The sequence below is a fragment of the Rhineura floridana genome, chromosome 3, assembly GCF_030035675.1.
Source record: "Rhineura floridana isolate rRhiFlo1 chromosome 3, rRhiFlo1.hap2, whole genome shotgun sequence".
Taxonomy (NCBI): Eukaryota; Metazoa; Chordata; class Lepidosauria; order Squamata; family Rhineuridae; genus Rhineura; species Rhineura floridana.
Window position 1 is genome coordinate 139,868,548 of NC_084482.1, and position 24,052 is coordinate 139,892,599.

The 24,052-nt window shown below is 40.1% G+C and overlaps 1 protein-coding gene and 1 long non-coding RNA gene across 3 annotated transcripts in view; one reads left to right on the top strand and one right to left on the bottom strand.

Annotated features, from left to right (window-relative positions):
* RAB43 (RAB43, member RAS oncogene family) lies at positions 1-22,207 on the bottom strand. Of its 2 annotated transcripts, none has more exons than XM_061618124.1 (3): positions 21,465-22,207; positions 10,884-11,061; positions 1-9,039 (listed from the first exon to the last, which is right to left on the bottom strand). In XM_061618124.1, exons 1-3 carry the CDS (start codon positions 22,011-22,013, stop codon positions 8,792-8,794), a joined length of 975 nt encoding a protein of 324 aa, XP_061474108.1. In that variant the 5' UTR covers positions 22,014-22,207; the 3' UTR covers positions 1-8,791. The 2 variants fall into 2 exon arrangements, with proteins under 2 accessions (XP_061474108.1, XP_061474107.1); XM_061618123.1 differs by having other exon boundaries at positions 10,884-11,067; positions 21,465-22,204.
* LOC133380588 (uncharacterized) overlaps positions 21,688-24,052 on the top strand; it is a 19,092-nt gene continuing 16,727 nt past the window's right edge. The window contains exon 1 of the long non-coding RNA XR_009761474.1: positions 21,688-22,326. This is a non-coding gene — a long non-coding RNA (uncharacterized LOC133380588). The remainder of the gene's footprint in view (positions 22,327-24,052) is intronic.

Genomic DNA, 24,052 nt, shown 5'->3' on the forward strand with positions numbered 1-24,052 from the left:
ATTAATTCAATTCAATATTGACCTGCCCTTCACCAGTAAGTCCCAGGGTGGGTCACAACAGTAAAAAATACATATTAAAAACAATTTAAAACCTGGTGAACAGTGACAATGTGGTGATATGTAGTATAGTTAATAAAACATACACAATTAGCCAAATGCTCATTTTAATTATACACAATACAATGCATTTGCTACACTTTGCTAAAATTTACAAAAAAAGTAGGATTCATAGTTTTTAAAAATAATATTTTTCTTATAAATTCATAAATAGGTGACAGTAAAATGTCAAAATTGACTATTGTATGCAAGTGTTGCTCCCTTGTTATCTTGCATTCCATTTCCTCCGGTAAACACTGTACTAGGACAAGCAAGACAGTTGCCGGTGATCAGAAAGATGGGTTCTATAACTGTTCCCAGAAACCCTGATTATTTCAAGCAATAAAATTGTTCTTAAAAAATGCAGAACACTTCAGTTTACACCAGAGTTCTTCAAACCTTTCAGTTCTTTTTGGAACGAAGTGAATGAATTCAATATGAATCAGAACTTTCTCCCCACTATGCATGTTAGCTGGGCCTTTTTTATGGCTAGTGGAAGCTGCATGTCCCAGGAACACGAGATTTAAAACAAACAAACAAACAAACAAAACACCTGATGCCAACATCCGAGGTGCTATTACAGAACAGGAAATGCTACTGAACCCACTGAGCACGAGGAACCTCCAGAGACTGTGTTAACATTTATCACCAAAGATTTCCCCCCAAATCACTTCCCCCTTTCAAGTAGTGCAGGCATTATCTCTATCAGATTCCAGCCTGTGCCAACACCACGATCATAGACTTACACCTCCCCATCCCAACCCAGAATATCTGATTCTATAGCCTTGTGCTATCTTTCTACAGATTCTTCTTATGGAGGGCCAGATGTAGTCAGTAAAAGCAATAGGGTAATAATGCAAACACCTAACTCATGGGGAATGTCACTGCACTTAGTAGACAAACAGACATCCACACATCTCCGGATCTCCCTTCCCTGCCCCCCTCCCTGGATGAGAAAGCAGCTGGGGAAAGGGGCATGATTTTGAGAGAGATGACAAGAAAGGAAAAGGTTACATTTCCCCCCCCCCCACACACACACACAGAGACACAAAATTAGAAGTTATTTTAGTCAGTGTATGTAAATTGAACCAATACTGATTCAAAGTAGTGGTCCTCAAAAAGATATGCAATTCCAATATAGAGGCAGTTATACCTAAATCCCAGTGATTTCAGGACTTAAAACGTTAGTTGTCAATTTATCCTACTTACTTGAACAAGGCTATAAATACAATCCTAATCAAGTTTATTTTAGTAGGTTCCATTGATTTCAATGGAATTTACTCCCAAGTACATGTGTGTAGGATTGTAGCCTTAGGCAATGCTCCAAATGAGGGCTACTATATTTTTCTATTATACTTCCTATACCTTTTTTTTTTTTTGGCAAGACAGACACAAGCAAGCAAACAAGAAGCCCATGCCTGTTTCACTCCTGCCTTTCCTTTTTAAAAACACAGCCTCTACTCGTAAGGGCATCTTTTTTGGGTATGTATAAGACATCTAGATTTTTGTCCTATATTTTAAAGTGAAGCTTTCCTAATTTTAAGTATACCATTTTGCATGCTCAAGTTTTAAAGTTCTTATTTATTTTCAGAGACATAACTCCGTTTGCATAAAAAATTAATACTGTTACCTTGTATCTCTAATATAGAGATAGACATATGCTTGTACTTGAGACAGCAGATGCAGATGTACATTTAATCTGCATTGCAATATGGATGGGGACTGGAGAATGTACATCACAATGCAGATGCATATTTAGAATTGATCTGCCTGTGTGGGTCCCAGTTCAGCAAAAGAAACTGTATATGGAATCCTGGTCCTGCATGCAGATCTTTCTTGTGAAGTTTTGGAGGAGGAGCTGTCCTCGTATGACAGCACAGTGCTTATTAATTGAGCTCAAGGAAATTAAAATTTTGGTAAGTTAGGGAAATAGCCAGTCCTCAAAAGCTTGAGAATCTCTCAATTTTTTTTCTTAGAGGGATAAAATAACAATTTCCCCTAGAGTTTTGCTTAACACAATGCAAATAACCAAAGCCTCCATATGTTGCAAAATTATGAGCATCACAATATGAAGACTGTGACCAATATCAATATATTAAGAGTATGCACTTGAATCACTCATGCACCTTTTATTTTCTCAAAATACAGCCAAAGCAGCTAAGAATTTATGTAGGAATCTTATACAACCATAATAGCACATCATGCGAGATTGTCTCACTATACCCTGTACATTTCTTTCCTAGCTGTACAAGTTAGAAGGGATTGCAGTGCAACTAGAGAAAGAGTTTACACCCTGATTCTAAATATATTCAGGTTGCCTTCCAATGGCATTTGTTGCCACATAAGTTTGGGATTTAGGGAATGGGTTTCATCCACTAAACCACAACCATGATACTGTACTTGCCATGTTTTTCTTTTTCCTCACATTCCAGATTTTCCAGACAATTCTCCAGATGTTTGTGCCCGTTTGAGCAATTCAAACACTGCAGTCATCACGTTTTAATTGTGATGCTGCCATCTCCCTGCTTATTTTGAAAGTTAGGAATAAAAGCAAAAAAGCAGAACTATCACTATAAAAGGGTCAGGAAAAAAATCAGGGTGGAGCAGGGAAAGAAAAGACATGGGGGGCAGGAGGCATTTTCTTCTGCTGTTGCTGGATCTAGCAGGATTCACCATTTTGTTCTGAAGCAAAGACTTTATTTCTTTCTCTAAAACGACATTGCTCTTGATAAAAAGGAAGTGGAAGAGAAAGTAGGGATAGCTCTCCTAGTTCATCCACCACCTTTCCATGGAAAACGTGTGAAGTCCTCCTTCGATATTACAGAAGAAGTGCAAAAAGTGACATCTCTCCTTGCACTTTTAGGTAATATATACAAAATCGCTCAGGCTGGATGGTTGATTGTTAAGTGTGTTACGTTTCCTACTATGGTGGGTTTTGCTTTCACATACATTCTGTTAATGCTATGATGTATTTATGTTTATGTTTTTACAGGTGAATCACTTGGAGATGTTTGAGTTAGAAGTGGCTTCAGTCTAAAGAATAGCAATCCAACCTAGTATTAGGCCAATGTCAAACATAACGAGGTGCACATAGCTATGTACTTCAAACATTTCAGATGTTTTGTAAAAACACAAAAGAAAGGCACTGTACTAAATACATATCTTCGATTAACAAATATTTGCATAGACTATGCATTAAGATGAGCCTTACCAACAGGTTCTTAAGGCAGCTATCTAAACAAAACCATGCTATTTGGGAAACATTTATGTGGACAATTACTGTCCATATAAAAGTGGGAAAATCAATAGTAATTATTAGCTGCATCTTCCTTTTTGTACAGCAAAAGATAGACTTCATCTTGCAAGCCAGTAATGAAACAAATGAAAACCAGTGACTACAAATAACAGAACCTTAAGGCTGATAACTACCTGTCACAAATAGAATACTTTCCAAAACTTGAAGCAACCCTTTAAAGGGTCTAGATAGCGTTCAATTACTAGGAAACAATTTTCAAATATTTAGGCCATAAACTCTGGTCACATGCTACTTAATCACACATTTAGTGTGCTCACTTCTACTACAAGATTTCCAAAGTTAATTTGGACACACATAGAACTCATTATAAATAGTATGTATTTTTAAAAAAACCTCTGCTACAAGAATCCCATTATAAATGGTGAGATACATGTCTGGTGCCACCAATTATGCATGGTGCATATGTAGGTTCTCCTACACGAACAATATTTATTGTGTAGAAAATATGCAACAGAATGTTTTCTACGTAAGAAATGTGGCTCATCTGAAGTACCCATCATAAGACTGGGAACTGTTTTAGTACAAATGATAATCTAGTATCATCATCAGAATCTGGTGTGTGTTTTATAAGCCTCTGTTGATATATCTGAAATCTGCCTGTGCATCCACATTTTCTGCTAAACTGATTCAGGCAAGTCCATCCATCTCTTCCATTATTGTGTGTCTTTGGCATGCAAATATGTGTTATCTTAATACTGCAATGCTGATAGATTCAAGACAACTTTGTTAATTTAATGAAGTTTTACAATACTGTGAAAGAAAAACTTGCAATGTTAGACTAAACTAGACAAACGCCACAGATCATCTGTACTATGGCTGAGGGCCAGCTCACATGATCTAGCCAAGGGGCAAAGCAGTCAGATGACTACCACCACTGCAAAAGTAAACCATCATCACTTCAACACTTAAGGATTGTGTGACTTAGCCCTCAGCCGGAGGGAAAGAAAATAAATCCTGGTCAGAAATATGAATTTATTTATAGCAAAGGTTTCCCAGCTTCCCAGCCTCTAAGACGAGTGACTATACTGGGAAGCTTCATTTGAGATATGTATTTTCTGTCTGATGAAAATATTTCTTATACAATACACTTATGGGAAACAACTTGCAGTTGTGCTAAAAAGACTGAGGAAAAACGAAGTGCTTAATTTCTTTCCAATTATAAGAGAACCCTGTCAGTGTGTTCTTGCCAAGTTCCCCTTTTAAAAGATCAGGTTCAGCCCAAGCCCCTGGGGCCAAGGGATAAGAACATAAGAACATAAGAAGAGCCTGCTGGATCAGGCCAGTGGCCCATCTAGTCCAGCATCCTGTTCTCACAGTGGCCAACCAGGTGCCTGGGGGAAGCCCGCAAGCAGGACCCGAGTGCAAGAACACTCTCCCCTCCTGAGGCTTCCGGCAACTGGTTTTCAGAAGCATGCTGCCTCTGACTAGGGTGGCAGAGCACAGCCATCATGGCTAGTAGCCATTGATAGCCCTGTCCTCCATGAATTTGTCTAATCTTCTTTTAAAGCCATCCAAGCTGGTGGCCATTACTGCATCTTGTGGGAGCAAATTCCATAGTTTAACTATGCGCTGAGTAAAGAAGTACAAACCCAGAACGCTACTCTGCCGCATATTCTGCCCCCTTCCTCCACCACCACCTGGCAGGACATGAGGTTTAAGCACTCTAGCAAGAGAGGAATCAGCTTTACCACTGAGTGGTTGCTTAGCCATACCTTCTGCTGGGAACATTTAACAGCAACCTCATAATTACATACTTGCAAGCATAGAGAGAGAATGACACAGGTGACTTTGGCAGTTGCTATTTGCTTGCACTATTCTGTTAACAGTTCATGCCCTTTTATTAGGCACCCACTCCAAAGGGTGTCAGAAGACTCCGTAGATATGAGATAGGTTTTTATCATTCTCTAAAGTTTGATGTCAAATTTACCTGTGTTAGCAATGGAATGCTTGTAACAAAAGCCAATCTCTTTATAATGTTTGGTAAGCTACAGTACAATTGTATCTACATAAACGGCCTGGTGAAAGTACTAAACTTGTAGCAAAATCAGTCCTATTCAGCAAGGGCTACAAGAGGCAGCTAATAATAACAATAATAATCCCAATAATAATCATTCACCCTCAGGCTACATTGGAATGTAAAATGCTGGAGAAAATTAACAGCTGAGATCTGTGTAGTACCAATATACTTGCTATAAAATGTGCATAGATCTGAGTAAACAGGTTAATTCTGAAACATCTGGTGGCCCTAGAATGTCCTGAACTGCACGTGTGACTACAGTCTTGTGAGCGTAGTCCAACAGGATCCTGGTCACATAAAACCCGGAAATCTTATAGATCTCACCATCTATTTGCAAAGTCCCCAGTGTGGATCTACAGGATCATTTTCTAAATAAATAAATAAATAAAATCACTGTGGGAACACCATCATGTCAGAATCAGCCCAAAGTGATTCTAAATATGTAATGGCATCAGTTCTTCAACGAGTTAGCTGGAGAAGACCCTTACAGCTGAGAGAGACCTGGCTTTGATAGAAAAGTTTCTACACAGATACATCAACTTGGGGCTTGGCCTAAAGTGGATGGATCCATTTACCCAGGCACTGTTGCTATTCAGCTTCTAGTAATTTGAATTATGCAATACCAGAACTTTGGGAAATTGTACTCACAGTGTAGAAAGATTTTTGATACCAACATTTCTTTAAGGTAACAACTCGAGTTTTCTTTAACACCTAAATACAGTGATTAGTTACTGTGGGGCAATCAGTGCTTTTCAAAGTCTGGATGCAGTAGACCTGACATCTTCTGGTACAAAGTACTATTTAGAAAACTTCTCCATCACACCCCACACTACAGTTCTTTGTAAAATGTAGTTGTGAAAACTATCCTTAGGCCTTGCTAGTTTTCATATCTAACAGACTTGAAAGTAAAGCCACTATTCTCCTAGAAGAAGCAAAAACACAATAGGACCTATGCTGGGTCCATCTTCGATAGGAAAAAGTGGGACATAAATTATCAAAGTAAACAAATTATACAGTCAGATGCTTTATATGACAAAAACTGAAGCAGATAAAAGGTTCCTTTTTTATATAGAAAGATGGATTCTCTGATTAATCATACCAATTTTCAAAACAGATCTGACATCAGCCTTGTCCTGATCTTCTCTTTCATGTCAACTGAAATAAGAATAAACAGATGTTTTCCCAATAATAATCTGAGTTTCTAAAATGCATTTTTCTAAGGTGATCAGGACTTTCAGACTACCTAGTTGCAGAGACATGTTTTTCAGAGACTTAGCCCTTTGTTTTGAAATGAGGCCCTTTTAACAGGTACCATAAATTAAACACTGAAAAACTGGCTAAAAACCTGCAGACACTTTGGGTTGAATCCAGAGAAAAGTATACCAAAACTTTCTGCTCCATCCTTCCCGACAGCCCCCCAATCACATCCAAAAGTCTCTCATGAAGGTTGGGGGACCCTGTTGAATGGAATGGGATGTGTCATGGGGTGGGGAGGTAGCTGAGAGGAAAGGGGATATCGCTGAAAGTCAGGTGGGAAAGTCAGCTTCCGCTAGCCCCCTTTGGTGCATTTTTCTTTAGATTCAATCCCTTATTCATTCTTCCTAGTTTCTTAGTTTTAAGGTGCTAAAAAAAAGAAAAAGAAAAATGTGGCTAACATCTATACAGCTAAGCTGTAGGCATAAATTTAACCTCACACAAACTTAAGTTAAATATGCTGAGCAGAAATAGTCACATAGTTAGATTAATAAGTTGCAGACCTTTTAAAAAGTTGTGAATATTTTTCTTGCAGAAATGAGAAGCTACAATTTAAAAGAATGTGCTGTGGCATAAACTAATGGAGTGGGTGGGAGAGATCTGCAGGATAGTGTATTCAATTCTATGAAAGGATTATCTTACAAGTCACAAAATTGTGCATGACACTGGGAACTCCTGAGCTAATTTCTGATATGACAGCAATTGCTACATGATTTCTAGGGGCTCCATAATATGGGTAGTCATTCAAGGAAAATTAGCAGTGATCACCTGTACTTGACTGTGCAGTTTACGAACATTTATCAAAAAGCAATTGCTTAACAAAATTGGCCCAGAGAAACTTCACAAGGAGCTGATTTTGTGAAAATATAAAATACCTAAAGACCCAACAGGTAACTGTTGATTTTCAATTTCACCTAATTTAATATCCAAAGTTAAATAGGAAGAAGCTCTAGCCAGGATAACATCCTATGCAAAAAATAAAAATAAAAAAATACCCCAGCAACAACATTAATGATCACCGTGACTGGAACTCACTTTCAATGAAACTGGTTAGATGCATTACAGCAATTAAAGAAGCTTACGGTAAAAAAAAAATTGAAAACATCTCCTTCTTTCCAACAATGCTGAATATGAATTTTAAATGAAATTAATAACACTGAGTATTAGAAGCCCACAATATTAACATCAAGGAGATTATTAAAATGTGCAAAATAAATTATTAACAAACCTTAACACTGACACTACAATCCTAAGCCTATTTACTTGGAAGTGAGCCTGATGAATTTTCAAAGGCATTTACTTCCAAGAATGTTCCATTCAAATCAGTAGGACTTCCATCCAATGAAATTTTTTAGGATCAAGTTACCAAGGGTGGAATTAAAGAAAAGAATTAGCGACCCATGTGCTACATAGGTGTTAAATTGTGCTCATGCTGTTTTCTCTATTTGTCTGAAAAACATGAAATGGAAATTTGTCCAGCCAGCTTTGCACCCAGCAGTATTAACCAACCCTCTTCATATGCTACACTTAATGTCTAGAAAAAGTTCTGTGGAGGTTCCTCATTTTGAACAAATTTCAGATTTGTTCTATATGGAAAAAATTCAAGTATTTCATACTTGAAGCATCCATGCAGAGAAACTGTGTGATCCTGTGCAGTTTCTGATTCTTGGTGGAATGTTGAGAGTTTTAAAAAAGGCAGTGTTTGGACTCACTGTCCAAAAAGCAAAAGTGTTATCTTCACTGACAAGATCCCATGTAGAGGGACTTATAACTGGTAACACAATCATTTCTTGTTCAGACAATTTCATACAAAGAGGTCCCAGGAGCTTCCTTCTATGCAACTCAACTTTTGAATTGCACAAGTTCTCTGAAAAGAATCTGGCAGACACTGTTACATAGTTACTGCCCTGGAAGGCTAACTTGCAGATCTACTTAAGTATCTTCATATTTAAAATTATCCTGGGAATGTTAATCTCTAACCTACAAAAATATTGGGCTTACAGGAAAAGGATATGCAGCATGGAGGGTATGTGCATGTCTGTATATGTAAGAGAAGGGGGGGAACACCTTTATTCCAGTAACAGTTAAGTGATATTTCATAAGCTGTATCAGCAGCCACACCCCCATCCTTCTACATCCTTGCTGTCAAGTTTGATGCTGTCTGTGTTTTGCTCACTGAACATGGGACCTCCATGCCTCATCATCAGCTCTGTTGCCATCTTTACAAAAGCCTCCTCCACATTGCTTGAGTCCTTCGCAGAAGTCTCTATGGCACAGGTGATATCATAATGTTCAGCCAGACTCTGAGCTTCCTCTAGCTGAACCTCCCGAAGGTCACTTAGGTCAGACTTGTTTCCTGGCAGGAGAAAGTGGAATTGTTTACATATTAATTTTTTAATGCAACTCTCGAGGTCAGAGAAAGTGTACAGTCAGGGGAGTATAGGAAGGAAAAGATACAATGGATCTGTGCTTGGAGAGCAGCAGTACCCCAGAGGTGAAGGAAGCAACCAGGTTTGAGATGAGATGCCACTCATCTTGGAGATGAGAAAGAGCAGATGAAAGTGGAAGCTGATAGAAAGTCTGTGGAGGAAGGATGAAGAAATCTGAGCCATTGGAAATGTATAACATTTGTACTCTGGATTCATAATTTCATCCTATCCTGATGCCGACAATGCATACACCTTCAACACAGTGACTCTATCTAATTAAAAGTGCTGTGCATCCCAGTTCTGTATATATATTACTATACTGACTGATTCATATTGCTTATTTTGTATCTTTATCACATTGGTTGCATTGAGACATCACAATAAACCATGGTTTGTTATAATGAGAATGAGCCTACTTCCACCCAGGCTCATACACTCCCCAGTCCCCTCCTCTGGTGCAGCCACAAGGATAAAATCAGAAGCTTTCATTTCCATTTTTTAAAGACCACAGCTTATTGTGTTATCCATGCCCAACTAACCGTGGAGAACCTATAACCATAGTTTGCATAAAACAAGTCAACTACAAAACATTAAACTGGCTTGTTTCAAACAAACTATAGTTAAGAGTCATCACAGTTTAGGATTTGGTTGTAACACTAAACTGTGGTTCGAATGCAGGTTTTATCTCTGGAACTAACATGAAACTGAATGCTTCTGTTCCAGGCAAACAATGTATCAATAAACTATATAGAAGAGAGAAATATATCCCTAACAAAATACATATTTTATTTGACATATTGGACATCGGACTATAGTTTTAACTAGGCCTACACCATATTATTTAAATTACATCTAATATCAGAAGTTATCCATGTTATTCAGCTTAACATTTATTGGAGCTTTACAGTATGTCATAAACTGCAAGAGCCAGATCATGATGGCACAATATGGCTTTACTTAAACAATTCCCAAGTATCTGAAAATGTGTTCTTGAATACAGAATTTTGGAAAAGCATAAAGGCTATAGAATCCTAAAACATTTATTTTGAAAGTAAACAAAAATGCATAATGACGCAATGTGAACTGCAGTAAGGACTAGAAGCCAAAGCTTCCCAATTTCTACCAACGACCCTAGTGAGCAACTGAATCCATTATGACATAAGCGTGAAACACCTCTTCATCTTGAGGATATCCTGAAAATTTATTTATTTATTTATTTATATTTATTATTTAATTTATGTCCCTTCCTTCCTTCCAGCAGGAGCCCAAGGCATCAAACAAAAGCAGTAAAAACACTTTAAAACATCATAAAAACAGACCTTAAAATACATTTCAACAAAACAACTTTAAAAACATTCTTTAAAAAAGCTTTAAAAACATCTTAAATAAAAAGGGTTAAAAAAACATGTTGTTGTTGTTATGTGCCTCCAAGTCGACTACGACTTATGGCGACCCTATGAATCAGTGACCTACTCTGTCATGAACCTCCCTGTTCAGATCTTGTAAGTTCAGGTCTGTGGCTTCCTTAATGGAATCAATCCATCTCTTGTTTGGCCTTCCTCTTTTTCTACTCCCTTCTGTTTTTGCCAGCATTATTGAATCATGTCTTCTCATGATGTGTCCAAAGTATGATAACGTCAGTTTCAGCATTTTAGCAATTAAATGAAATAAAGACAATGTCTCCGTGCTGGCTATTATTGTCCTATTAAGCAGAGGCATATCACTTTATATTTCTTAACATTTGAAAATGTAAGTAATTTTCCACACTCACCAATCAACAGTTGTACTATGTTGGAGCCTGCATACTTCCTCACATCCTCGATCCAGCGAGGAATAGACTGGAAAGAGCCTCTCTGGCTGATGTCATATGCTAGAATAGCCCCATTGGCGCTACGGTAGTAACTCTGGGTAATGGTCCGAAACCTCTCCTGGCCTGCTGTGTCCCAGATCTGCAACTAAGCAAAAACAAAAGAAGATGTTAGGTTACCAACTCTTCAGTCACAAGATGTACTTCTCAAGTGATATGCCTTTCCTCAACCAGCAAAATAAAAGATTCACTTTGAATTCAGGCATCTAACAGAGTACACAAGTATACAATTTTTTTCAGTAGTAATAAATAATATTTTAAACATGTGAGGAGAATTCGGTAATCTCATTTCAAGGTACCACTGCATTTTCCTGGATTCATCTTTGTCAACTTCCCCCCTAAGTCCACATAAGCCAGTTTTATGAGTCCCTTTTGGGATTGGTAACTATATTCTCCCTCCCCCCTTTAATCTTTAGGTTAAATTACTATAAGGCTGGGAGTCTAGTAAGCTTTAGTTAAAACAAAGATGTGTTTTATTTGGACTGGTAGAAGTTTCAGGAGACACAATTTGATAGCTATTTGGTTTGTTTTTATTGGCCAATCTAATATTGTTTTCCATTTATAAATTGTTATATTATATCCATACATTCTTTTTATTCTTATATTTCAGTTGCTGCTGAGTTTTTTTTTATAGTTCAATCATACATGTCCTTCATTTAAATAAACCTGTCCAATTTATTTTATTTTTGGTCTGCCTCTGGTCTCTGTCTGATTACCACCACTGGCTTGCTGGAGCAAGCCCAATGGAGTGAAATTTAAGAACCTGTTTTCAGACATGTGTGAGTTAAGTATTTTCTGTTGCCCAAGAGAATGGCACATGGAGAATGGCTATGTAGAGTTCCAGCATGCATCATGACCCCCCCCCCGTGTGAGCACTGGAGCTGTTAGTATATATCTAGAGTTTGCATTCTTAAATTACGGTGGTTTTCATTTCTTTGGCTGCCATTGAAAACAGCATTTTGAAGAGGTTCCTGTCCTACCAGTATAGCTGTAAAGTCTGTCATTGAGAAATAAATGGTAGTTTACTCTAAAATATTCAATCCTAAGTTAAATAATCAAATGGTTGATTATTTAACTGTCCTCTACAGAGAATGTTCACACTTATTTAGTTTATTAATCACTTCTCATGAGGCATCCCAAAGCAATTTACAATACAGTAAAAACATACACAGAACTGCATATATAAAATAGTTGCTACACACACACCCAGCGCCAGTACTCATAACTTGATATAGGTGTAATGAGGGCCAGCACAAAATGGTAGCCATGGGCAGCAAAAAAAAAGAGGCGACAGTATTCTCTACTAGCAAATACTGTCACCAAAAAAAAAGCGCACTCCCCCCATTTAAAAACACAACAAAAACCAACACATAATATATAAATAATTAATTCAAATCCAATATGGGTATCAACAGTGATAGAAGTCTCCACTTACAAGGCTTGTTGAAAGAGGAGCATCTTCAACAGGTGCTGAAAGGAAATAGAGAAGGGGCCCATCTGATGTATAATGGAAGGGAGTTCCAAAGGGTAAATGCCACCACATTAAAAACCTAAGTCTGACATTGTGTGGAATGGACCTCCTGATAGGAGGGTCACTACAGTATGGCCACTCCTGCAGAATGCAGGGATCATTTGGGTATACCGCAGTTGAGGTGATTTTTTAGGTATCCTGGTTCCAAGCTGAATAGGGCTTTTGTACACCGGTACCAGCATGTTGAACTTAGCTTGATAGCTACTTGGCAGCTAGTGCAATTCTTTCAGCAGTGGTATAATATGATGCAATATTCTGCCCCCGTGAGCAGTCAAGCCATCACTTTTGCACTTGCCGCAGCTGCTAGGGCATCCCCACATAGAATGCATTGAAGTAATGCAATCTGGAGTTTACCAGCACATGGACATCAGTGGTCAAGTCATGTCAGTCCAGAAACAGCTGTAGCTGCCTTACCAACTGAAGCTGGTAAAAGGCACTCCTAGCCACTGAGGTCACCTGGGCCACTAGTAACAGAGATGGATCCAGGAGCACCCCAGACTACAAACTGCCCTGCTCCTCCAGGAGGAGTACAACCCCATCCAAACTGACCAGTTATTTGGACTCTGAAGTTGGTCATCCATGGTGCCTCTGTCTTGCCAGGATTCAGCCAGTACACTGACCCTTTTCCAACCCACCACTGAGTCCAGACACCTGTTCAGAGCTTGCACAGCTTCTGCCGATTCAAATGTTACAGAGAAATAGAGCTGGGTATTATCAGCATACTGATTATACCTTGCCCCAAATCTCCTAATGTCTGCTCCCAATGGCTTCATATAGATGTTAAATAGCACTGAGGACATTACAAAAAAAATAGATTTAACAAAAACAGATCATATTTCAGTTAGCCCTAGAGGGTTCATTTAATAAAAGAACTAAGAAATCCATCTCCTTGAAAATTATTTGCATAACCAACATTTTGGGTTTTTAAAATATTCTATTTCTTATCGCTGCATCAAATGCTGAGCAAAGAAAGGCGAGCAAGATACAACACTAACATTAGGATACACTAATTTGAAAAGAATTCAGTTTTTATCCAATTAATATAGCATCTCTTCTAGGTCAAATGACAAATACTACAAATGCCCCAAACCATATTTGATTGACTCTGATGGGCAACCTATGTAGCCTGTGGGGTTGTGCTGATTGAGTTGTAGAGTTTGTTTTCATGGATCTACTGCAGCATGATTTGCTGTTCATAAGAACATAGCAATCCAAGATCAAGCCATAAACAAACATACAAACCTCTTCAGGGTATTGCTTTAGGCATTTGCATGGGTATAACTAAAAGATCTATTTTAGGATTCAACATCCTGCCAGTGTTCATACACATGGAGTTTCAGATTCTGAAAATTCAGATACTTTTGAAACAGAGAGTTATGTGTCAACATGAAGCAATCCAATAGCCAACTACAACAAGCCACAAATTTTATCCCCTCATTGCTTCACCTTCCTGCCTCAGTAACAGCCTTTTGAAGTTCTCTCTTCATAAAAGAAGGGCGCATTCTCACTTCTTGCCTCAAGGAAGCACTTCTGATTACAATATTACAGTTTTCCAGTTCAAACCACGGTACTATTGCTGTAAAAATGCAGTTCTTTCTACTACTAGTGGGCTATTGTAATTTGGTATGCTGTCTAGAATATGATGATGCAAGTGTCATCCATACTCACTGGATAAGATAGCACTGATGAACCAGCAACATAACCCCCCCCTGCCCTCCTGTGGGGCACTCAAGCTTCCAAAAAAGAAACTAGCACAGGAGCCAAAACTGACTAGTCTCCAGACAAAGGGTAGACAAATGCCTTGTCAGTTCTTTTCTTCCATATATAAACACAGTCTAGAAACACTACTTGGATAGCCCAACAAAGCTATTTAGGTTTTATTACTACTGTTTGAGATTTTAATGTTTTAATGTATTTGTATGTTCTTATTCTGTATGTCGCCCAGAGTAGCTGGACAACCAGCCAGATGGGCGACTAATAAATCTAATAAATAAATAAAAGAAATTTACAAGGTGGAAGCCCCAAATGACTCACGGAAGGAGGGAAAGTTTAGCTTCTCTTTTCCACTAAAGCAATTATTGGGGGGGGGAGCAGGAACAATAGGAATGGTCCCTATCCTGATTAATACAACATGAGAGGGGAGTTAAACTGCCCTCCCCATGCTGTATCACCAATGCTGAACCTGATTGGTGACACAGCAATGGGGAGGAGCAGGAGGCAGGAAGGTTTCAAAGAGAGAGTGCACAGCACTTCTCAGAAAGGGGTTTGGTTTTCTAAAAAAATCTATATAGTTCTCTGAAATTTTGGAACTTTTTAAATTTGTATTTCACAAAATATGAAAATGAAACTCTCAAAGAGTACTCCTTTCTCAGGCCAACTTTGCTTTATAAAGTATTCTCCCAATTCCCTTTCTCACCTGTAGCCCCCTCCCCTGCAATCTGTTTTGGAGACCCTCCAGAACAGATTAGGAGGGACTGCAGTGGGGAATAGGCAAAAATAGCTTCCTCACCTCCATGAGTGGGCATCTCCACTCAAGCAACAGTGCTAGGAGAACCGACTGGATTCTGCCCTCCAACTTTAAGAACTCCGGTTGCTTTTTTCCTCCTCACTCCCCCTCCCTTTTCCCTTATGCACCTCTTCAGGGACTGTTGTACTACTGATCTTTGTAAGTCAGTTTTTGAGTCTTTTTGGTTAGAGTGAGAAAAACTGCTTTAAAATAAATACATTATAAAATAAGTAGTGGAGAAAAAATAAATTGTGAAATAGTAAGTTAAAACAATTTACTTGTCCTACACACTAAGAATTACCCTGGCTTATTGCATTACTGGGTTCAATGTGGATAAGCATCATATAGCAGGCAAAATCCAGCCTAGTTAAGAACTTGGGAGCAGTACAGGCACTGTCTAATGTTTGTGTGTGTTCAGGCAGACTACAAAGCATTGTTTTAACCACCACATCAACTATCCTGCTGTCCTCTGCATTTAAAAACACTATCCTCTTTTAACTCTAAAAATAAATTCCTTTAGTTTTTACTAAACAAAATAGAACTATAGTACCCTTGTGATCAAGGAGAATGTAGATAAAGCACGCAGTATTCCTCTCAGAACACAAATTCAATCTTACGGACTCAAGGCCAAGAGCCCTGTCCAGGAGCAAAGTCTGGAAGGATTTCGAACTCACAAAACAATTGCCCATTTGGTAACAGTTTTATGAGAGGCAGTAAGCAGTCAGACAGATAAGACATTGGTCCTATTTTATCTAACATGTAGATTAAAGCTTCACATACAGGAAATATTTCAACCAAGCCCAAAATACTGACACCACTAAAGAAGTCTGAAACTGCCCTTGAATTTCTCAAATGCTAGACTATCCACAATTAGTTTGAAATGCCAAAAAAAAACTGAGTACCATCTCCTAGTGGAATATAAAAGCAAACTATACATGTACCTAGTTCTTCTACAGTAATGTCTAACTGCCAATCACTGGAAATTTATTTTTATATTCTGCCACATGTAAGAAGTCTTCTTTCGTTTTTCAGCTAGTGCTGCCCTGCTCCAAGAGGACTTTGCAGAGGCACCTGGTACTAGGTGGAGTCCCAGGACGGAAAATATTTGCAATTCATGTGTGTGTTTGGCATTTACATTTGGCCAAGCTTCAGTCAGGGGAAAACTCCCACACAGCTTTTTTACTTGAGAAAAAAGGAAAAAGAAACTAAATATAAAAGGTGCATTAGAAAAAAATAAAAATTCACCTGTGAAGTGTTCATTAATTGAATCCTCTTCCAACACACATAAGCAAAGAAAGAAACAAAAAACATCTTTTTTCTTTCTGCCCTTTTAATATAGGACACAGGACCTGCTCTCCGAAGCCTACTCAAATTTGGCACACAGGTCTTCCAGAACAGGTGAAGCAGAACTGTAACTACATGTTTATCAAGCATTTTTCATCCCCATCCCCCAAACCCACAGGAGCTTATACAGCCTACATTCGAAAGTAGGTATATCCATCACACAGGAAAATGTGTATGTCGTTTTCTCTCTGTGACACACTATGGCAAGGATGGGGAACCTGTGGACCTTAAGATGCTGCTGAACTACAACTCCCATCATCTCTCACCACTGGCCATGCTGGCTGGAGCTGATGGGAGTTGGACTCCAACAACAGCAGAAGGGCCACAGTTCCCAACCGTGCACTATAGCATTAATGGCCCCGGGTTGGATCCAACTAAGCCGTCCTGTTAGCACCATGGAACTTCCTCTCATTCCCCCTATGTGCCCCCAATATGCTGTGACGGTTCCCCCAACTTTCCAGTGCAGATTTGGAGGGGAGGTTGGGAGAGAAAGTCCCGTTGCAAAGGCAGAAATCCATCCACTAATGGGATGGCTTTGTTGGATACAACCCTCAGTTTGCATATCACAGTAAACCATAGTGAAACCAATTAGCACGCAGAGTAAACCAAGACCCCAGCTTAGTATTACATCTGAAATAGGATATAATTGTGCTCAACAAACTATGATTGGTAAGCCAAGAGTAAACCTTGGCTTATCATTGCAGTTTGTTTGGTGCAAAACAAACCAACATCCCTGATTTGGACACAATGCTAAGCCAGGAATCATAGTTTGTTTCTCTCCGGTGCTAACTAGAACTAAAGCAGCCACAACCAGCCTGTGTGCAGTAAGTCATGATTTATGGCTTACATGATGTGTAAACACAGTCAATGAGTGCAGTTTAAGCATATTAATATGTGGTGTGAGTGAATGCTGCTGTAGAAAAGGAATCTCACTCTGGGAAAGGTTTCGCTGACTTTGGGTAAAAAGTGAACAAGGATGATTTTTAGGCCTGTTCCAGCTGTATGATTCAATGAACTATATTCTTATGATGCTTATGTAGCAGCACAAAAATAAAAGTTGAATTGGTTCAGTCTAACTATCCTAGAGGTCTAGGCACAATCCCTCATTTCTTTTGGCTAGATGAAAATTGCAGCACATAACCAGCAGAACAAGTCTATACAATGGAATTATCTCTCTTATGCATTAGCAAATGGTGATGTGTCATCTTCGTGAAACAATGCTAAAATATATAGGGGTTGTGGCTAGAGGCTACCAAGTCATTTTGCTTTGAAAACAAGGATAAAAAATTGATACCAAGTGCTGATATCCAAGGGGCACAGGCACCCCAATTCTGGGTTGCTTCCTTCTCAGAAGCTTCTTCTATATGACTCACAATTAGTTCTTTTTGAAACTTCCCTAGACTCAAAAAATAGGTTGAAAAAATGATTTGAGATTTGCAACAACAATAAAAATAATCATTTGCATGGAAACCTAGTGGGGGGAAAGGCCTAAATTCCTACTGCTAGCTGCTTCTTTTGGACTGGTTATAACCCAAATCCCTAAACCAGATTTTCAACCCGGGGGAATTTCAATAGCAGTTTGAAGATTCTGTGGGGACATCATCTGAGAAAGAAAATGCAAAATAAAATAAAATAAAAATCTGGAGTGCACATTATACATACTTCTGTAAACAGCTGAGGCTTCTTTTTTCCTTCCTTCATTAGAAAAGGTCCAAGGCACCTAGCCAAATATGCCTAAAGACAATTTTTTCCAACTAACAAAACAATCAGATAATAGACGTAAAAATCAAAATCCATATCAGATTATATCAATATTACACCCACAAGTAAAAGCTTCCTCCTAGTCCATCCCAAGTTACAGCTGCTGCTCTCATACACAGCAAGTTCAGCCTTGTCCATTCTTTCTCCCTGGTAGGTTTCCGCCAAGGATTGAAAACTTGGTTGTTTCAGCGGGCATACAAGTCTCCTAGATAATTTTAGTTTACAGTGTATAGATGCAGGTTGGTGGATTATAATTGTTTTATATGTTAAAACTGTATTATATGTTGTATTTTTAATTATGTACGCCGCCTAGAGTGGCCGTTCATTCGGCCAGATTGGCGGCCTAAAAATAAAATTTTATTATTATTATTATTATTATTTCTGGCTTGTCCAGAATTATCAACATTGGAACCAACATTGGAACCAACAAGAATGTATTAATGGTGCCGCAAGAGTGTATTTTGAGGTGTAGCTACTGCAGTTAAAATAATTTTTTTTCTTTGAATACGTGGCCTAGCAGTATGCACTACAAAGTGAGTTAGGGTGCCCCAGCTTGGGAGTGAGATGCTTGAGCTCAAATCTTGCTATGGACACCTTCTGCGCAGCAGTACTGTAAGGTACTGAGTACAGCGTTTGTTTTTCAGAAAAGAGTTTTGCTCTGTTGTTTTTTCACTACTAAGATGGCATCTGGAAAATCATTCTGTTTACTTTCTCAGTACTTTGGACAGTTTTCTAAGCCAGTTTGGAAAGCTCAGTCAGCTGATAAAGCAGCAGCACAACAAGTTTATTAACCTCTGTTTAAAGCCTATTCTTACACCTGTTTAGCAGTGTCTGAAGCACCTCTCCAAAAACAGTTTAGTATCACAACACAGTTTTCTAAAGAAAAGGCTATGGTCATTCCATGTAACACCAAACATCTTTTAGGTTCTCTTCCATTATTGATTTGCATTGAAAATGTTAATGCAGGAAAGAAAGCATGACAACTGTTTTAAAATCATGTGCGTGTTCTAACCACTGTACATTTCACATTACAGACAAGGAGATGCAAAAATGGTTTTTGGTGTCATGTGTGAGAATTTTGGTTTCCTGGTCTACAAAAGGGAAATGTTAGCACAGTGGTTCCCAACCTGAGGGCCGGGACCCCCAGGGGGACCACGAAGTAATCCAGAGGGGGCCGTGAACAGTAAAGAAATGAATTATTTATTATTATTTTTTTAAAAGTCTTCACTCCCTCTACACTGTCTGCTTTCCACTGCTGCTGTAGATGACACCTCCCCCTTGCTCCAAACGAGAGGGGAGGCCTTTTGCGGAAGCGCCAGAGCGTCTTTCAGGCGCACTAAGGGCAGGCATCTGCCTATAAAATACATGGCAGATGACAAAAGAGGCTGAGGGTGGAGTTACCAGGAAGAAGAGGGGATTACTATCACTGATTCCCGTCTCCTTACACTGCCGCTACTGGCAACGCCCTTGCTTAGAATGAGAGGAGAGGGCTTTTTGTGAAGCAAAAAGAAGCAGCCTGCAAAGAAAGGCTGCTTTCCCCCTTCCTTCCTGGCAGCCAGCCTGCCTCCCTGGGGGGAGGGGGTCACAATTTTTTTTCAGCTTATAAAGGGGATCCCATGCTCATGAAGGTTGGGAACCACTGTGTTAGCATTTGCTGTGAGGCCCAACAATACAAGGGGCACGAGTAGTCTACAGATTGACCTATAATTTTTATATATAAGTATCTATAGATTTATGTAACTTTAAAGTTGACAATAAGGACATTGAACTTGTCAAGGATTATTGATACCTTGGCACAGTCATTAACCAAAATGGAGACAATAGTCAAGAAACCAGAAGAAGGCTAGGACTGGGGAGGGCAGTTATGAGAGAACTAGAAAAGGTCCTCAAATGCAAAGATGTATCACTGAACACTAGTCAGGATCATTCAGACCATGGTATTTCCGATCTCTATGTATGGATGTGAAAGTTGGACAGTGAAAAAAGTGGTAAGAGAAAAATCAACTCATTTGAAATGTGGTGTTGGAGGAGCACTTTGCGCATACCATGGACTGCGAAAAAAAAACAAATAATTGGGTGCTAGAACAAATTAAACCAGAACTATCACTAGAAGCTAAAATGATGAAACTGAGGTTATCATACTTTGGACACATCATGAGAAGACATGATTCATTAGAAAAGATAATAATGCTTGGAAAAACAGAAGGAAGTAGAAAAAGAGGAAGGCCAAACAAGAGATGGATTGATTCCATAAAGGAAGCCACAGACCTGAACTTACAAGATCGAACAGGGTGGTTTATGCTATTGGAGGATGCCGATTCATATGGTCGCCATAAGTCAAAATCGACTTGAAGGCACATAACAACAAAAGAGATTAATGGAATACAAGTTTTTAGAAGAGTACTGTATTTGCCTGGTTTAATAGTGATGCTGGGCATAATACAAAAACAAAACAAAATCCTTAGGGTTCCAAAAGGCTAGAATCACATTCAAACTGAATTGCCATTCCATGTGTGTATGCAGCTTTAGCATGCAAGCATAGCACACCCAAGGTCATGGATCCCTAGTCTGTGTGTAGCAACAGCAAAAAAGAATAGAGATGAAAAAGTTTATTGCAGCACAAACTTTTGTATTTAACAGCACTCATCAAATGCATGACGTGGACTGTGTGGAGGTTTATGGTTTAAAACCAAGTTAACCAGGCAACAACAGAATACACTCTGGTCACTAAGGCACTATGTAAGATATCCCGGGGAGTTTATTATCCCACTGAGGTTATGGTGATTGTTAAAGAGATGATATTTTTGAACAGCTTTGAAGTTTCATTTAGGTAAGCCTGAAATGCCCCAACTGAGGTGATCCAGGAGTTCACCGTGAACAACCTTCGAGGCATTTCCATAATTCACAGGCAATTCCAGAAAGTCATGTAACACTCTCTCACGCACTTCTATACAAGCTGTGCCAGCCACTACAATGCCCTCACCTTTCTGGCCCGGAGGATAGAGAGGAGAACAACTTCAAGTTTTTTTTTTAAAGGTTACTATGGTGCATTTAGGGTAACGAGTCCCAGCAATTGAGTTCCTATTTGTAAGCACAAACCCTTCAGTAAAGTCTGCGTTGGCAATGCCTTAAACTGCATCTCAGTGGATGTCAGGAGGAGGTGGACCCACAGATACCTAACCTCTTTCCTTCTTCGGCCACGTCTTGTTCTTTTCACACACTTGTTACCTGCCTGGCTAGTAGGGGTGGGGAGGTAGGAACCAAGAAGCCTCTCTTCTTGCACTGGAGGAGAAGCAGTCCCCCCCCCTTGATTTCACCTTCCCTCATACGCTCCGGGCCCCACCTTGACCCGCTTGCCCTGGATTTCCAAGCTCTTCATGGTGAAGTCAACGCCGATAGTGTTGCCCTGGCGCTCGGCGAAGGCCCCGGTCTTGAAACGCTGCACTAGACACGTCTTGCCCACGCTGGCGTCGCCGATCAGCACCAGTTTGAAGAGGAAGTCGTAGCGCTCCTCGGGGTCCGGCCCGGAGGGCGCTGCTACTGCGGTTGGGGGTCCGGGCATGGCGGCGGCGCTGTAGCAGCTGCTACGGCTGCTGTCTTTGGCCTCCTCGCCTCCACAGCGGCGGGAAGCTCGGCAGCGCCCAGGCCGGCCTAGCGCTGAACCCTCGGCCCCCCTTGCTCCCGTCTGGGCCGCGACTGCGACCGCCTCAGCATCCTCCCCAGCCCTGCCAGGTCGGGTGACTGGGCATGCGCAACGGGAGCTGAAGTTCTTCCTCATGCACTGGCCAGGATGGGCGGGCAAGAAGAGAAGCGTCGCCTTCTTTGATAGAGGCTCAGAGTCCGACCTGCCTTCACACTTCATGCTTAGAAGCGAGTCCCGCACAGGCTGCATAATACCCAGCTCACAGTCATTCCACCGCCCCGAAGAAAAACTGGCATTGGCGTCTGTGAGAGGCTTGAGCCCCAAATGGCACGTTTTGCGTGTCACGGTCGTTCGACGACCGACTCCTCGTATTTAGGAAAGAAAGCCGCTTCCGTTATGTTGAGGGGAGGGGACGGGACGATTTGCGCATCGCGTGTTAGGGGGAAGCCTTAACCACACGCGTATGGAGTTGGTGATATTGGTAATCCGTCCCCGCTGACCAAGGAACCGTTGTTTGTGGTATGATCCCAATCAGCGCGTCGAGGCTCTTACCACAAATTAGGTAAACTTATATTTGGGTTTCTCAACAGTAACTGGGTTGTGCCGAGTGTGCACATAGCTAAAAGTTAGTGAGAAAACGAGTGATAACTAAGAGTTGCCACATTCTCACATGGAGAAACACTGATAAGCTAAGTACTGCTGATGATTGTATTCACTGCCCGCCCGTTTGCTGCACTCCTAAGTAGCTGGCACATGCTTAACAAGACACCTTTTCACGGTGTATTCTGTGGGCGCAGAAGATACAATAATTCTTAGCACATTTCAAGGGTTCTCATGTACTTCAGATACGTTTTTTCATAATCTTCACATTAGTCCTGTAAGGAAAGCTGCCAGAGCCATCCCAAGACATTTTGCTGCTTGAGGTGGAGCTGCAAATGGTCCCCTCCACTCAACTCAAGGTGCATCGGATCCAAAGCCAGCCACTACTTTGGTACCTGAGGCAGAAAATTCCACAAGCAACTCTTGCCCTTTCTGGTACTAAAAACTCAATTCAAAAACAGAAATTTGCTGCCCTTTCATGATTTAGGCTGCAATGCAATACACACTTACCTAGGAGTAAGTCCCGTTGAATCCAATGGAGCTTACTTCTGAGTAGACATGTATTGGATTGCAGCCTTACTGTCTAAGACTCGTATTGAAGGCCACTGGTGTTAACTCCATGTTGCAGAAGGGTGGGAGGGAGCATTGAGGCTGAGAGAAAAGGCATGCCAGAGCAGCACCCTAGTGAGTTCATGGATGAAGCAAATTTTGAACCAGCCATTTCATGCTAAGGCATAAAATGCTGCTAGCCCTGTTTGAAATGCCTGTGTGTGAAGAAGTTCCATTTAAAAACAACAACATGTGTTTTACAGAGTAATCCTCTGCATGTTTATTCTTGAATTAGCCCTGCTGAGTTCAATGGAGCTTATTCCCAAGTAAGCGTACATAGGGTTGCAGCTGAAATCCAATAATAGAAGACATACCCATTGAACTCAGTGAGGCTCGCTTCTGAGTGGAAGTGTATTGGACTGTTAATCTCAAAACCAATTGGTTCTGGAAAACAGCATGACACCAGGCACCTGGTTGGCCACTGTGAGAACAGGATGCTGGACTAGATGGGCCACTGGCCTGATCCACCAGGCTCTTCTTATGTTCTTATGACACAGACTGTTTGTTGCCTTCCCCATTATTTCTAAAGTAATTCTGCTGATCTTTTCCAAGCAGATAAGGAAGGGGTAATCAACCATCTAGGGGACATTTATTACAAACAATGGTAAAATATTTTGTGAGGGTTACTTAGGCAGGCATGCCTTGCTTCGGTGTTGTGCATTTATTGTGGAAGAGAAAAAAACCCTCCACTTTTTCCAGTGAAGTCATGGGGTGATATTCCAGAATCCTCCACATTGCTTTCTAGAAAAGTAGTTAGCCCTTTGTATGGCAGAGTGATAGATACCCTGGGAAATAGCCTTTGTGTTACGGAGTGGAGGTTCATCTTCCTCACTTTAATCCTTCTCATGCAGGAGAACAAATAGGAGAAACTGTATAAAATACCACCCAAATATTCCCATGCTACCTCAGGCTCATCCTTCTTTCCAGAATAAAATTGTGTTTCACCTATGGCACTGTTCATGACTTTTACCACTATAACCTAAGCCAAGCCATAGCTTGTGGCTATATTATTCTACATCGCCCAGCTGTACTACTTAATATTCCTGAACATTCCTGTGGGGAGTATGCCATGCTGCTCC